This window comes from Coregonus clupeaformis, unplaced genomic scaffold (assembly GCF_020615455.1).
Source record: "Coregonus clupeaformis isolate EN_2021a unplaced genomic scaffold, ASM2061545v1 scaf0012, whole genome shotgun sequence".
NCBI classification, from domain to species: domain Eukaryota; kingdom Metazoa; phylum Chordata; class Actinopteri; order Salmoniformes; family Salmonidae; genus Coregonus; species Coregonus clupeaformis.
In genome coordinates, this window is record NW_025533467.1 from 785,125 (window position 1) to 801,271 (window position 16,147).

General features: G+C 45.3%; 2 protein-coding genes across 3 annotated transcripts in view; one reads left to right on the forward strand and one right to left on the reverse strand.

The window, feature by feature from the left end:
- Positions 1-6,531, forward strand: part of LOC121545432 (RNA-binding protein 38) — a 32,106-nt gene extending 25,575 nt beyond the window's left edge. The window contains exon 4 of the mRNA XM_041855962.1: positions 5,053-6,531. Coding sequence (XP_041711896.1) covers positions 5,053-5,368 — 316 coding nt within the window. The 3' untranslated portion in view covers positions 5,369-6,531. The remainder of the gene's footprint in view (positions 1-5,052) is intronic.
- A 4,950-nt stretch (positions 6,532-11,481) lies between these two features.
- LOC121545433 (lens fiber major intrinsic protein-like) lies at positions 11,482-14,415 on the reverse strand. 2 transcript variants are annotated; one of them, XM_045212420.1, is made up of 5 exons: positions 14,140-14,415; positions 13,594-13,993; positions 12,941-13,105; positions 12,697-12,777; positions 11,482-12,509 (listed from the first exon to the last, which is right to left on the reverse strand). In XM_045212420.1, the coding sequence occupies exons 2-5, from the start codon at positions 13,951-13,953 to the stop codon at positions 12,324-12,326; spliced, it is 792 nt and encodes a 263-aa protein (XP_045068355.1). In that variant the 5' UTR covers positions 13,954-13,993; positions 14,140-14,415; the 3' UTR covers positions 11,482-12,323. The 2 variants fall into 2 exon arrangements, with proteins under 2 accessions (XP_045068355.1, XP_045068354.1); XM_045212419.1 differs by having other exon boundaries at positions 13,594-14,415.
- Positions 14,416-16,147: the final 1,732 nt, after the last annotated feature.

A 16,147-nucleotide genomic window follows, 5' to 3' on the forward strand; every position in this document is an offset into this window, starting at 1 on the left:
ACATACAGTGGGGAAAAAAAGTATTTAGTCAGCCACCAATTGTGCAAGTTCTCCCACTTAAAAAGATGAGAGAGGCCTGTAATTTTCATCATAGGTACACGTCAACTATGACAGAAAAAATGAGGGGAAAAAATCCAGAAAATCACATTGTAGGATTTTTTATGAATTTATTTGCAAATTATGGTGGAAAATAAGTATTTGGTCACCTACAAACAAGCAAGATTTCTGGCTCTCACAGACCTGTAACTTCTTCTTTAAGAGGCTCCTCTGTCCTCCACTCGTTACCTGTATTAATGGCACCTGTTTGAACTTGTTATCAGTATAAAAGACACCTGTCCACAACCTCAAACAGTCACACTCCAAACTCCACTATGGCCAAGACCAAAGAGCTGTCAAAGGACACCAGAAACAAAATTGTAGACCTGCACCAGGCTGGGAAGACTGAATCTGCAATAGGTAAGCAGCTTGGTTTGAAGAAATCAACTGTGGGAGCAATTATTAGGAAATGGAAGACATACAAGACCACTAAAAATCTCCCTCGATCTGGGGCTCCACGCAAGATCTCACCCCGTGGGGTCAAAATGATCACAAGAATGGTAAGCAAAAATCCCAGAACCACACGTGGGGACCTAGTGAATGACCTGCAGAGAGCTGGGACTAAAGTAACAAAGCCTACCATCAGTAACACACTACGCCGCCAGGGACTCAAATCCTGCAGTGCCAGACGTGTCCCCCTGCTTAAGCCAGTACATGTCCAGGCCCGTCTGAAGTTTGCTAGAGTGCATTTGGATGATCCAGAAGAGGATTGGGAGAATGTCATATGGTCAGATGAAACCAAAATAGAACTTTTAGGTAAAAACTCAACTCGTCGTGTTTGGAGGACAAAGAATGCTGAGTTGCATCCAAAGAACACCATACCTACTGTGAAGCATGGGGGTGGAAACATCATGCTTTGGGGCTGTTTTTCTGCAAAGGGACCAGGACGACTGATCCGTGTAAAGGAAAGAATGAATGGGGCCATGTATCGTGAGATTTTGAGTGAAAACCTCCTTCCATCAGCAAGGGCATTGAAGATGAAACGTGGCTGGGTCTTTCAGCATGACAATGATCCCCAAACACACCGCCCGGGCAACGAAGGAGTGGCTTCGTAAGAAGCATTTCAAGGTCCTGGAGTGGCCTAGCCAGTCTCCAGATCTCAACCCCATAGAAAATCTTTGGAGGGAGTTGAAAGTCTGTGTTGCCCAGCGACAGCCCCAAAACATCACTGCTCTAGAGGAGATCTGCATGGAGGAATGGGCCAAAATACCAGCAACAGTGTGTGAAAACCTTGTGAAGACTTACAGAAAACATTTGACCTGTGTCATTGCCAACAAAGGGTATGTAACAAAGTATTGAGAAACTTTTGTTATTGACCAAATACTTATTTTCCACCATAATTTGCAAATAAATTCATTAAAAATCCTACAATATGATTTTCTGGAGAAAAAAAATCTAATTTTGTCTGTCAATGTTGACGTGTACCTATGATGAAAATTACAGGCCTCTCTCATCTTTTTAAGTGGGAGAACTTGCACAATTAGTGGCTGACTAAATACTTTTTTCCCCCACTGTATTATGTGTGCTTGATGGAACTCTTTACATACAGTATACAGGGGCATCTTAGTTGGCTAATACTATGCCAAAGCAAGCACTGCTCGAAAGCTGAGTGTTCAATGCCGTGTCAGTCATTCACTGCTGCCGGCCTCTGTCTCTCTCTCTCTCTCTCTCTCGCTCCCCCCGCTGACTCCCACCTCCCAACACATGACCTTTTGTGTCACCAGAACTATTAAAAGCTGCAGCATCCTAAGGCATGATAGATATGGTGGGTGATCCTTCACCTCTTCTTGCTATCTCTCCATCCTTCCCCCTCTCTCTCTCTCTCTCTCTCTCTCTCTCTCTCTCTCTCTCTCTCTCTCTCTCTCTCTCTCTCTCTCTCTCTCTCTCTCTCTCCCACTCACTGCAGCCTTGGCTTAGTTGAAATGGACAGTAGGAGAGAGGAAGCGACTAGTGAGGGAGTGTAGCGAGGAAGAGGAGAGCTCAGTGAGGTTCTTCTGCTCTCACGGGTCTGTTAGTGAGTGTACTGCATACCCACGCTGCCTGCTGCACCAATCAATCCTGTCTTGCTGCCCTCTCTCTCTCCTGCACCTGTATGTGTGCGGTTATGTGTATAGGTTTCTGTGTGTACTGTACGTGTATGTGTGTGGTTATGGGTATAGGTTTCTGTGTGTACTGTACGTGTACTTGTATGTGTGTGGTTATGTGTATAGGTTTCTGTGTGTACTGTATGTGTATGTGTTTGGTTATGTGTATAGGTTTCTGTGTGTACTGTATGTGTATGTGTGTGGTTATGTGTATAGGTTTCTTTGTGTACTGTACGTGTATATTTGTGTACATTGTTGTGCATTGTCTACTGTAGGTGTGTGTTTTGTTTTTACTGCACATTTGTGTATGCCACTTCATGATTCGGTGTGTGTGTGTGTGTGTAAGGTAGCACAACAAGTTCAGTCAGAAACAACAAGAGAGAAAGAGACAGAGGGAGGCGGACAGAGGGAGGCGGACAGAGGGAGGCGGACAGAGGGAGGCGGACAGAGGGAGGCGGACAGAGGGAGGCAGGCAGACAGAGGGAGGCAGGCAGGCAGGCAGACAGAGGGAGGCAGGCAGGCAGGCAGACAGAGGGAGGCAGGCAGGCAGGCAGACAGAGGGAGGCAGGCAGGCAGGCAGACAGAGGGAGGCAGGCAGACAGAGGGAGGCAGGCAGACAGAGGGAGGCAGGCAGACAGAGGGAGGCAGGCAGACAGAGGGAGGCAGGCAGACAAAGGGAGGCAGGCAGACAGAGGGAGGCAGGCAGACAGAGGGAGGCAGGCAGACAGAGGGAGGCTATCTCAGTGTGTGTGTGTGTTAGTCTGCCACTGAGGACGTGAGACGAGGGGAGGCGTAGCTCCCTCATACGATGCCACTGTCACATTCGATCCATCAGCCTGATGCACAGGGCAGAACATGCCAGCAGCTCAACACAGCACAACACAGACAGACAGAGGAGACTTGTGTTTCCAGTGTGTGGGGCAGTTGTTCTTTGGTCCTTTGTCAGTAGTGTGTGCGTTAGACTCTGTTTGTTTCTCCCTCTGTGTTTTGGTGTAAGCAGCTCTGAGCCCTCATTACCTCTCCTAACTGCTGATCTGGAGACAGTCTCAGCCATTAGGTTATTATTGGGTAAAGAAAGAATAAGGTCATGGATTTGGACAGGCCAAGCTGATCCAGCGACAGTTATTATTACAAATGTTGGATATAGACCACCTCCTATTGTTCTGTCACTTCTTGCGCAACAGTTCTGATCTATTTTTGCAGCTGTCAGTGGAACTGAAGCAGGTTAGGTTTATAAGTGGGCAGCCTAAGGCAAGGTGAATTGTGGGTAGACAACAGTATTGTATGTACCCTTTAATTACAATGGCTCAGAATCCTACTGATGCTGTAGTGTGTGCTATCATGTGTAAATTATTTTTTTTTACCTTTATTTTACCAGGTAAATTGACTGAGAACACATTCTCATTTACAGCAACGACCTGGGGAATAGTTACAGGGGAGAGGAGGAGGGATGAATGAGCCAATTGGAAGCTGGGGATGAATAGGTGGCCAAGATGGTATCAGGGCCAGATTGGGAATTTAGCCAGGACACCGGGGTTAACACCCCTACTCTTACGATAAGTGTCATGGGATCTTTAGTGACCACAGAGAGTCAGGACACCCGTTTAACGTCCCATCCGAAAGACGACACCCTCCTACTAGCCCTCCAACACCACTTCCAGCAGCATCTGGTCTCCCATCCAGGGACCAACCAGGACCAACCCTGGTTAGTGGGATACTGTGTGTGGGATACTGTGTGTGGGAAACTGTGTGTGGGATAATGTATGTGGGATACTGTGTGTGGGAAACTGTGTGTGGGATACTGTGTGTGGGATACTGTGTGTGGGATACTGTGTGTGGGATACTGTGTGTGGGATACTGTGTGTGGGATACTGTGTGTGGGATACTGTGTGTGGGATACTGTGTGTGGGATACTGTGTGTAGGATACTGTGTGTGGGATACTGTGTGTGGGATACTGTGTGTGGGATACTGTGTGTGGGAAACTGTGTGTGGGAAACTGTGTGTGGGATACTGTGTGTGGGATACTGTGTGTGGGATACTGTGTGTGGGATACTGTGTGTGGGAAACTGTGTGTGGGATACTGTGTGTGGGAAACTGTGTGTGGGATACTGTGTGTGGTAAACTGTGTGTGGGATACTGTGTGTGGGAAACTGTGTGTGGGAAACTGTGGGTGGGAAACTGTGGGTGGGGTACTGTGGGTGGGATACTGTGTGTGGGATACTGTATGTGGGATACTGTGGGTGGGATACTGTGGGTGGGTTACTGTGGGTGGGTTACTGTGGGTGGGATACTGTGGGTGGGATACTGTGGGTGTGGGTGGGCGTACTATCATGTGTACTGTGAGTGTTTTTGACATTCTCTCATGGCTATGATAATTCATTGTACACCAGGGACTCAGAATGTGTACTATTTCAAATGTTTGCAGTGGTGGTGATAATTATGAGGGGGGGGAAAGGGGATTCTGTCCTCTCTTGAGCGTTTTGAAATGGTGGTGAGGGATATTGTGGATGTGTGTATAACTCTCCTACACAGTAGGTTCGTCTGTCCTTATTTGTGGCCTTAGGCCCATGTGAAATGTGGGTAAACAATAGTACTGTATGTCCCCTGTAATTACAGTGGTGTGGTATATAATCCACAGATACTTTAAATAAACTGTCTGTTTGCGTATGCCTCTTTCTCCACGATGGCTGAGCCTTATGTGTGTGTGTGTGTGTGTGTGTGTGTGTGTGTGTGTGTGTGTGTGTGTGTGTGTGTGTGTGTGTGTGTGTGTGTGTGTGTGTGTGTGTGTGTGTGTGTGTGTGTGTACACTAATGTATAACTGTATTATAAACACTAATGTATTACTATCTTTCTGTCCGTCTGTCTCTTCAGATTGGCCCAGCAGTATATGTACCCCCAGGCCTTCCTCCAGCCCAGCCTGGTGCTCCAGTCCCATCTCAGCCCCTCTCAGGCCTCCCTCACTTCCCCATATCTGGATTACAGCTCAGCCTATGTCCCCTACACCCCCTCCCCCTCCGCTAGATACCTCAGCTACCACTACTCCCCCGCCACACCTGGTCCCACCATTTCCGCCCCCCTTACCCCACCCACGCCCATCCACCCCTCCCTCAACACTTTTGCTGGCCTCTCTGTCCCCCCTGCTGCCTGCCTCCAATACACCCTCCACCAGCCTGACCACATGCAGTGAGGTCGGGCCTGGGAGAGGGAGGTGTGGTGATGTGGGGTGAGGGTGACCGAAGAGGGGCACTGATGACAACATGTATGGAGACTTGGAACAGGATGCTTATTGAGCTCTGACCTGTGACATCATCAGTACGAGACTCCTGACAACCGATGAGAGAGTGGGGTCAGAATCCAAAGGGCTTTGTGAAAACAGAACAAAACACACTGGGACGTCGTCCTGTTTTTCTATTAGAGTTATTATCCATTATTGTTTTCTTAGTTGTTACTATGCTACTATTGCTGCTGTCGCCAACGTTTATATGAATGTTTTTAGCTAATGATGGAAGTAAGAGCTCTCCCTGTGTCCAATGCCAAACATGATGGAGTCAATGGAACATGAGAACTGAAAGAGGGGAATTAATGATTCTGAAGGTTGGGCGAAGATGGGTTGGGTAGCCATTATATTTAACTAGATACTCCGCCTCACTCTTCTAGAAGTAGTACTGAACGTTTCACTAGCGAGGTGAGAGAGGCAGCATCCTCTTCTGGACGTTCTTCGGGAATACCTTTCTCTACGTGGCCTTATAACCTCTCTCTACGTTCTATCTATTCTTTACATTTCAGTCTGTCTGTCAGATTGTTTGTCTGGCCGTCTGTCCATCGGCTCTCTTTCCATTTTCCATGTCCTCCATGATTGCAAGTAAATTATTGCAGATTGAGAATCACACTTTCACTAAATATGCAATTATTATTCTAATGGAGTATGGGATGAATATGTATAAGGTAGACAACACTGTAACATATGCTTTTTATATCATTGTTACTCTAACATAATCATGTCAAGGCAGAATTGTGTAAAGAAGGTATTTCCATATTCATGTTTATCATCATTAGAGACCTGCAGCAGCTGGGGTAACTGACTATCTCAGTATTGTTTAAAGTAAGCAGAGGAAGAAACTACAGGCTAATGGAGGCTGAATGGAGGATGTACTATTTGGTATTGGAATAGTAATGTTATAACAATCGAAGAGTTGTCCATCAGGTAAAGTGAGTTGATCTCTGCTAGAACCTTCATGTCCATGCTTGACTGACTGATGCTATGGGCTATACTCATACAGTGTGTATGTGTGTGTGTATACGTAAAATGTATGCACGCATGACTAAGTCGCTTTGGATAAAAGCATCAGCTAAATGGCAATATATATATATATATATATGTATGTATGTATGTATATGTGTGTGATACAGTAGTTGTCTGTGTGTGAGTCAGTGAGTGCATGTCAGTGTAAGAGTCGTGTGTGTTTTTGTTAGCCTCGGTGTCAGCCCCCGGCCCCCATTGTAAGCCATTGTGATAGTCAGTGTTCTGCCATTGTCTCTGGGCCAGCTGCAGTTTAGGGTACCGAGCTGCTCCAGGAGTCTCTGTGCAGTACCACCTTATTTACATGTACAATGAAGCCATACAACCACGAGAAATATGTATAATAAAAAAAAATATGTTATTACACAAAGTGACATGATTGTTTTTTGCAAACCAAAATGGCATGACGTGTATAAGTGTTGGTCTGCATGTTCTGGTACATTCATTCAGATGATGATGTGTACAGTATGTGCGAGTGTGTGTGGACACTGGAGGTCTGGAGTGTTTAGGTGGCCTACCATTACCATCCGTGCAGGACATCTGTATTGGGAGTGTGTGTGTGTGGTGGAAGTCTCTGTTTTTAAGAAGCCATTTCCAGAAAATGTTATTCAATAAAGAGAGATAAACACTTGGATTACACACAGTTACAGTAGACTTAATTTCTACAACTCATTTCATTCTTCCCTTTATTCAACCAAATAAACAGTAATTCAGTTATATCTAACTTTGGGAAAACACCCATAGCCTTGACCCTCCCTACTCCAGCACACAGATGCCGGAGTCTGGTGAGAGCTGGAACAGAGTAAACTGGAGCAGTCTAATGCCCATACTTAGTCATCATCACACACACACATGTATGTACACATGCACCCAGACATGCTATAAGTCACTGAAAACAAGCCCAGATTGCAAAATGTCTCCATTGTATAGGGACACAGCACTGGCTAAAATAAACACATACCACCATATTGTTTTCTCTGTGTTTTAGATCAGTGCTGATGAAGGAGAGGAGACCGGGAAAGGAAGGCACTTTAGACAACCAAGATGCACCTACTGATGATGTTCTGGTTGGTACAGCAGAGAATGAATGTACTCTTTAATATCCATAGAAACCCTTCAGTGACGCAGAGAAACTGTAGCCGGCAGGCGCTAAAGCAATCGCTCACTCCTGTGTGTCCCTATAGGAAACCATGGTGCTATTGTTGTATTCTCAGTGTGATCTGGATATGTTTATGGTTAGCCCCTTCATAGAATACAGAGAGAAAGGGAAGGGAAAACATACAGTAAGAGAGAGAGAGAGAGAAAGCATGAGAAAAGGGAGAATTTAAGCTTAGAGCAGCATTTGGGAACATTAGTGTAGAAATAAAGAGCAGGAACGGAACGTAGAAAGAAAGAGAGCAGAGACAGAAAGAGAAGTAGAGGAGAGTGGGGTAAGATGAGCCATTTTTTACATTCAGCATCACTCCGTCAAGGGAAATATAGTATTATTTCTAACAAAGATACAGTTGAAGTCGGAAGTTTACATACACTTAGGTTGGATTCATTAAAACTCGTTTTTCAACCACTCCACAAATGTCTTGTTAACAAACTATAGTTTTGGCAAGTCAGTTAGAACATCTACTTTGTGCATGACACAAGTAATTTGTCCAACAATTGTTTACAGACAGATTATTTCACTTATAATTCACTGTATCACAATTCCAGTGGGTCAGAAGTTTACATACACTAAGTTGACTGTGTCTTTAAATAGCTTGGAAAATTCCAGAAAATGATGTCATGGCTTTAGAAGCTTCTGATAGGCTAATTGACATCATTTGAGTCAATTGGAGGTGTACCTGTGGATGTATTTCAAGGCCTACGTTCAAACTCAGTGCCTCTTTGCTTGACATCATGGGAAAATCAAAAGAAATCAGCCAAGACCTTAGAAAAACATTTTTTGACCTCCACAAGTCTGGTTCATCCTTGGGAGCAATTTCCAAACGCCTGAAGGTACCACGTTCATCTGTACAAACAATAGTATGCAAGTATAAACACCATGGGACCACGCAGCCGTCATACCGCTCAGGAAGGAGACAGGTTCTGTCTCCTAGAGATGAACGTACTTTGGTGCAAAAAGTGCAAATCAATCCCAGAACAACAGCAAAGGACCTTGTGAAGATGCTGGAGGAAACAGGTACAAAAGTATCTATATCCACAGTAAAACAAGTCCTATATCGACATAACCTGAAAGGCTGCTCAGCAAGGAAGAAGCCACTGCTTCAAAACTGCCATAAAAAAGCCAGACTACGGTTTGCAACTGCACATGGGTCTTTCAAATGGACAATGACCCCAAGCATACTTTCAAAGTTGTGGAAAAATGGCTTAAGGACAACAAAGTCAAGGTATTGGAGTGGCCATCACAAAGCCCTGACTTCAATCCTATAGAAAATGTGTGGGCAAAACTGAAAAAGCGTGTGCGAGCAAGGAGGCCTACAAACCTGACTCAGGTACATCAGCTCTGTCAGGTGGAATGGGCCAAAATTCACCCAACTTATTGTGGGAAGCTTGTGGAAGGCTACCCGAAACGTTTGACCCAAGTTAAACAATTTAAAGGCAATGCTACCAAATACTAATTGAGTGTATGTAAACGTCTGACCCACTGGGAATGTGATGAAAGAAATAAAAGCTGAAATAAATCATTCTCTCTACTATTATTCTGACATTTCACATTCTTAAAATAAAGTGGTGATCCTAACTGACGAAAGACAGGGAATGTTTACTAGGATTAAATGTCAGGAATTGTGAAAAACAGAGTTTAAATGTATTTGGCTAAGGTGTATGTAAACTTCTGACTTCAACTGTATCTACATATACACTGAGTATACAACACATTATGAACACCTGCTCTTTCCATGACATAGACTGACCAGGTGAAAGCTATGATCCCTTATTGGTGTCACTTGTTAAATCCACTTCCATCAGTGTAGATGAAAGGGAGGAGACAGGTTAAAGAAGGGTTTAGAAGCCTTGAGACATGGATTGTGTATGTGTGCCATTCAGAGGGTGAATGGGCAAAACAAAAGATTGAAGTGCCTTTGAATGGGGTATGGTAGTAGGTGCCAGGTGTACCAGTTTATGTGAAGAACTGCAACGCTGCTGGGTTTTTCACGCTCAACAGTTTCTTGTGTGTATCAAGAATGGTCCACCACCCAAAGGACATCCAGCCAACTTGATACAACTGTGGGAAGCATTGAAGTCAACATGGGCTAGCATCCCTGTGGAACGCTTTTGACACCTTATAGAGTCCATACCCTATAAGGGGGACTCAACTTACCCCATAGCCATTGGCTCAACTTACTCCAAGGCAAACATTTTGACTATATTAGCCCACACAGCTACAATAATGCACTTTCATGCTAGGTTTAGGACCTCATATTGAAGCTTATAGAGACCCCAACTGATGTACAGAACAATCTTAAAATTATCTACTTTGGTTCAGATACAAGCATCATGAAACCTCTAACACAATGCATTCATTAGACTTGGTGAAAATCCATCTTTTGGACCTAATACTTGCTTACCACTTTTTCCATGTGGTTTCTTCCTTCACAGAGTCCATGAAATGACCTCTTCCTACATATTTGGTAAATTATTAATTTTGTGTGTGGTTTCCTAGAACATTTACATTTACATTTTAGTCATTTAGCAGACGCTCTTATCCAGAGCGACTTACAGGAGCAATTAGGGTTAAGTGCCTTGCTCAAGGGCACATTAACGTCATTTAGCAGACGCTCTTAGCCAGAGCGACTCACAAATTGGTGCGTTCACCCTATAGCCAGTGGGATAACCACTTTACAATTTGGGGGGTGTAGAAGGATTACTTTATCCTATCCCAGGTATTCCTTAAAGAGGTGGCTCAACTTACACCACTCTCCTCTCCTCTATGTTTCTGTAAACTGGCTCCCCACCAGGTTTCTTATCACTCAAACGTGTCCCTCTGGGACTGGCCTCTCCCCTTTTCCCTCTTCCCTCCCCCCACTGTCTTACCCCTCCCTCAACCATTTCCTCACCCCCTCCCTCCTTCCCTATCTTCTACACCCCATACCTGAACCATGGTACATTTGTTTATTGTTCTGGTGAACCCTGCCCATGAGTTGTTGAGCCACGGACAATCAAGTCTACTGTAGTTCTGCTATGTGTGACACATAGAGATAAATAGAGATATATAGAGGACTCATCTTTCTATCTGTGCCATTCTAGCATCTGTGACAGCATGGGCAGCGCCATTGAGGCTACAACCCATAGGAATCCCCACCCAGTTGACTACTTTAAAATGGAGGAAGCATGGTGGAAGCTGCCCATGCTAAAACAGCCTTTTGCCACGAGAGGCCTCTATCATTCATGGTGTGACAACTCAGCAGCCAGAAAATGTGTAGTATCACCTTGTGGTCATTCCCATTTACTGCAAGTCAATGCAACATAAGCAAAGCAGCGCACTGATTGCCATGCTAGTATAATGGAGTAAACGAAACATGATGGCACACATTTTGTATCAAGTTTTTGTGTTTATTTTAATTTAAATATGGTTTAAACAGCTTTGTGCTCCCATTAAGGATCAAATCATAAAATGAGACTCAATGAAAAGCTTACACAGCCATTTAGCAGTGAACAGAATCAGTCCAGTCTGGGACACAACATTTCCTTTGGATTGTGTTTTTTTTTTCTGAACACAAAAGCAGATGGTTTGTGTAAAAATGAATATCATAGCAAATACCACAGTGAGGGGAGGAAAAATGATAATCTCTTAAAAACTGATAACGCTATGAAAATAATAATTATACAAACAGAAGAGTAATAAAAATAAAACAAAATAAATAAAAAGTACTGTATCTGTGAACTCGATCACACACACATACACTCACTGGCAAACACACTCACACACATACACTCACTGGCAAACACACTCACACACATACACTCACTGGCAAACACACTCACACACATACAGGCACATGTACGCACGCACTCACTCACTCACTCACTCACTCACTCACACACATACTGTAGAAGCACCCACACTCACACACACACAGATGAAATGAAGTGATTTGAAAAATTAAACCCTGGTAAAATCAAATGGTATCATACATCCATGTCTTGTGTCTGAAGTGCAGAAAACAAAATGAAACTGAAAAAATGTACAGATAAAATCTGATAAATAATGAAAACGCATGCCCATCTTCATTGGTCTAACTCAACTCTATACAACTAAAAACCTGGAGTGTTGCCCCTCTATCCTCACCCCAACCCCTTTACCCAATCTACACCCAAAACCCCAACCCTCTATCCTATACCCTTACCTCTTACCCCACCCATACTTACATACCCACCTATACCTCCTCCTCACCCTGCCCTCACCCTCTCCTAGTTTCCCTGCTAGACACAGGGTTCACATGCTTCTGTGCTGACAGGTCAGGTCCTTCAGTCTGTGTGTGAGGGGAAGACTTGGTGTGGAGGAGGAGGAGGAGAGGGGAGAAGAGGGGAGGAGAGGGGAGGTAGTGGGACTGTTGGAGCAGGCACTGGTCACATCTATCAAACACCATGTCCAGTTCAGGATACTGAGTGAGGTTGGAGGGAGAGGAGTCTCGTTGAATGTTGAGGTTGAAGGTTGTGAACCTGTCTGTGTCTGTGTGTGAGTACAGTTTGCGCATCAATATATGTCTGAATCTGCATGTGCCTGTGTGTTAGTTAGTGAGTCAGTGAGAGTGACTGTATACTTGTTCATGGGATGGGATGGGGGCAGTGTGGGGGTTGGCGGACACAGGGCCTGTCCCTCGTCCCTTGTCCCCAGACATGGGCAGGTTTATAGGGCTTGCGTCTTGAGCTCGATTGGCTCCCCGCGGGTGTCCTGCTGGGTCTCCGTCTCAGGTGGTTGGCTGCCCTTCAGTGTGGCCAGGCGCTCAGACAGACCGCGCATACGGGGGAACAGCATGAAATCGTACAGAAGAGCTCCCATAGCACCTCCTATCATGGGACCCACCCAGTACACCTGAAACAACACACACACACACACACAAAGGTTATCATGAAGATATGGCACAAGCAACTTGTAATGTTGTCACTGATAGAGGTTGGTATTAGCTACATTATGAATCCGCCATTGTGATTCGATTATTAGATATTTGTAAAAAGTATTTCAAATTCTACGTTATGATGTATGACTGTGTGTTTCTTACCCAGTGGTTTACAAAGTTCCTGAAGAGCACAGCGGGGGCGAAAGACCTAGCAGGGTTCATTCCAGCACCGGTGTAGTACATCTACAGCAGAGAAGGATAACAGGGCGTTCAGAATACAGTCTGTTTCTGTTGTACACAATGCAAGTCTGTTTTTGTGTGTGTTCCACTATTAGGGTAGAAGTGTTTTGGGCATTGCGTGTGTTTTCTCCTACCAGTGTGTGTAAGTGTGTGTTGTGTTGCTCACCCCCACGAGGTGTCCGATGGTGACAGCGAAGCCGATGGACAGGGCAGCAGAGCCCATGCGTCCGTTCCTCCTCTCATCTGTCACGGCAAAGATACATATCACCAGCTGCATGGTCAGGAACACCTCCACTGTGGTGCCCATGCCCAGGCTGATACCAGGCTGCAGCTGTAGATGGCCAGAGGAGAAAAAATGCATCAGACTTGAGGTCCTTTGTGAACAACTTACTTTGTAAAATAAGTGTGTCCTCTTTCTAGTAAAGTGTATATTATTTGTACAATTAGTTGTGGTTTTGCAATTCGGTTTTAAAGGCCTGTAACAGGACATGACAGCAATGAATCAATCAATGATGCAACACATATCGACTCAAACTGTAAAACATTCAGGGGCCTCACCACTATGGCCTCAGTGAGATTGTGGTCATTGTACCGTAGAAACTGTAGTTACCAGTAGGTTCCATGATGATTCCCTAATCCCTGTTCATCTCTACCCATTCTAAATCTCCATTAACATTAAGAAGCCTACCAATTTATTTATTTTCTGCTTTGAGCTGATATGGGTCAATAATGTCCCCTTAGTTCCCATATAATGCTCCATAAAGGGAATAGGCCCAGTGCCATTTGAGATGTGCACTTGGTGGGTGGGTGGTGCCTTACCGTGTTGAGAGCCATGTTGCCCCTCATGTTGTTGGGGGTGACCCCATAGAGCACGGCGGCCCCAGCCACGGCCCCCAGGACCTGGGCAGCCCAGTAGAAAAAGGCGCGGAACAGGGACATCTGGGAACCCACCAGGTAGGCGAAGGTGACGGCCGGGTTAATGTGGCCGCCACTGATGTGACCGATGGACTGGATCATGGTGGCAGCCGCCAAGCCGAAGCACAGCGCCACATGCAAAACGTGGTTAGGCCCGGTTGTCCAGCGCAGCGCGGCGCCCATGCCGAAAAACACAAAGAACATGGTCCCGAAGAACTCGGCGAAGACCGCCCGCCAAAACGTCATGGACCGGAACTCCCACATGCTGGCTGTTCACTGGACGCTCCTCGTACCAGAAAACGTTCTTGGAGAAAAAAAAGTTGTCAGGGTGAATCTAGAAAAGGTAAGCGTGTACCTTTTGAAAAGTTACTTGTTTTGCACTGTAAAGGAAATATTTTTAAAAATCCCTTTGGAGGTCACCTAGCTGGGCTGACCCAAACACTGTCTTACTTAGCCAATCAGTTGGAAGACAAACAGTCAAAAAAGTTCACAGAGGAATCCACCAGACAGATCTAGCTCTAAGCTACGGACGATCTGGAGTTGGCGCGAAGGCAGTCAAACATCAACTCAGCTGTGCTAGCTTGCCTCCACTGGCCGCCTGTCGTAGCGACATAGGTGTGTGTGTGTCTCAGAATAGTTGTCAAGAGGAGATGTGCATTGATGCTAGATGAGTGGTTCTAGAGTAGAGACAGGGATAGACAGAGTGTCCTGTGGACGTTTTAGCCTCTGACGGAGGGGAGAGGGCCCACCGGGGGCTTTATAACCCCCCCCCCCAGGGGCCCCAAGTGACGCCATAATCCAAGGGGGCGGACACACAGGATGGTCCAAATCAAATACACTTAACCCCTTTGTTGCCCACCACAACAGAAGAGAGAGGAAGAGAAAAGGGTGAGAGTGACACGAGAGGGAGGAGGGAATCAAGAAAGAGCAAGTGACTGGGTGAGTATAAGAACTAGGGATGAATATCAACCCCACAGAAGTGATGAGAGGAGTTTGTCTAGTCTCATAGTGCCATATGCACTGTATGTTATCTGTTGACACATCATAACCATGATAACCATGGGAACAAGTGCTGATGGCGGCGAACACACACACACACACACACACACACACACACACACACACACAAACACAGTGATCCAAGGGGGGCCCTAGACAGAAGAGCTTTAAGCCAACAGTGTGCGGAATTGACTCGTGCATAGAAATGCCTGACATTGTGAAACTATTGTCTTAGCATCGAGCATGTGTGCCACATGTGAACAGTGGAACTGCTTGGTTTTTAGAAACATGTTTGTAGTTATCATTCACAACTAACATGTTTTGTGCAAACATAAATTATTTACATTATCAGCTCTAGATTATTATCATTTCTATATGTCGGTCTGGTCTGTAATATCCACTGGGCAGAGGTACTGCACTCACACTCAGCAGTGCATTTATTCACTGACCTCAAATCCCAACAGTGTTATTGACAGTGGTATTAAGCATACATAAGTGGTTATAAGCACTACTTAAGGGCTATGAGCAAAACATTGAAGCTGGGCGCATGACATGGGGACCTTAGATGTCTGCATAACATACAAGTGTAGGGCACTTCTTTAAGGCAATGAACTTGACATTGACACCCAAAGCACAGTACAGAGGCATGCATATTTACATATAAACGTTGACTACTGCTGCAAAGTGGTGGAAAACAAATACATTTCAAAACTTAACTAAATAAATGTTTAAGTTGTGAACTACAAATATCAGCAACGTAAGGGGCAGCCCTGCCGAAACAGTATATAATTTAGACACCTCTCTCGCTCTCGCTCTCTCTCTCTCTCACTCTCTCTCTCACTCTCTCTCTCACTCTCTCGCTCATTCTGGGCCAGTGTTCTAGGAGGTGCTGGGCTGCTCAGTGGATAATTTATTAGGCAGAGGTTTGTATTGTGTATGAGGGTGTATGTGGGCCAGGCATGAGGGGTGAGAGGCAGGAGGCAGGGTTGCCCGCTAGCAGCCAAAGCCCTGAACAATCCATGTATGGGGCTGGGGAAAAAGGGAGGGACAGAGTAGGACTGTGGCGGGGGAAAGGGGAAACGGGGGTTATTGAGCTCCAACGCTGGAGCATCGCGCTGACCAGTCCAGAGCCGTCACTGGGCAGTGGGCCATGAATGGAGAACGCTGAGCGGACCATTTTAACTCCCTTTAATACATAGAAAAAACACACAATGCAAAATGCTGGTAGCACAAGGCAGTTATTTTCTATTGTTTGTTAGGGTGTGTGTGAGTGAGAGTGAGAGTGTGTGTGTATGTGTGTGTATAGATGAAAGAGCAGATACACATGTGTTTGAAGGCGAAGGTGCATACGTATGAGTGTGCATGAGACGGTGTGTGTGCACACGCATTTGAGTGAGTGTATCTGTGTGTTTACGCACACACAACTGTGTGTGTGCACAAATGTTAATGATGTTTCAAT

Excerpts from the sequence above, each read along its gene's own strand:
- LOC121545433 (XM_045212420.1), bottom strand. The coding sequence starts at position 13,953 with ATGTGGGAGTTCCGGTCCATGACGTTTTGGCGGGCGGTCTTCGCCGAG. Across the intron at positions 13,106-13,593 it reads GCAACATGGCTCTCAACACG|CTGCAGCCTGGTATCAGCCT; the intron begins GTAAGGCACCAC and ends GGCCATCTACAG. Across the intron at positions 12,778-12,940 it reads CCATCGGACACCTCGTGGGG|ATGTACTACACCGGTGCTGG; the intron begins GTGAGCAACACA and ends TCTCTGCTGTAG.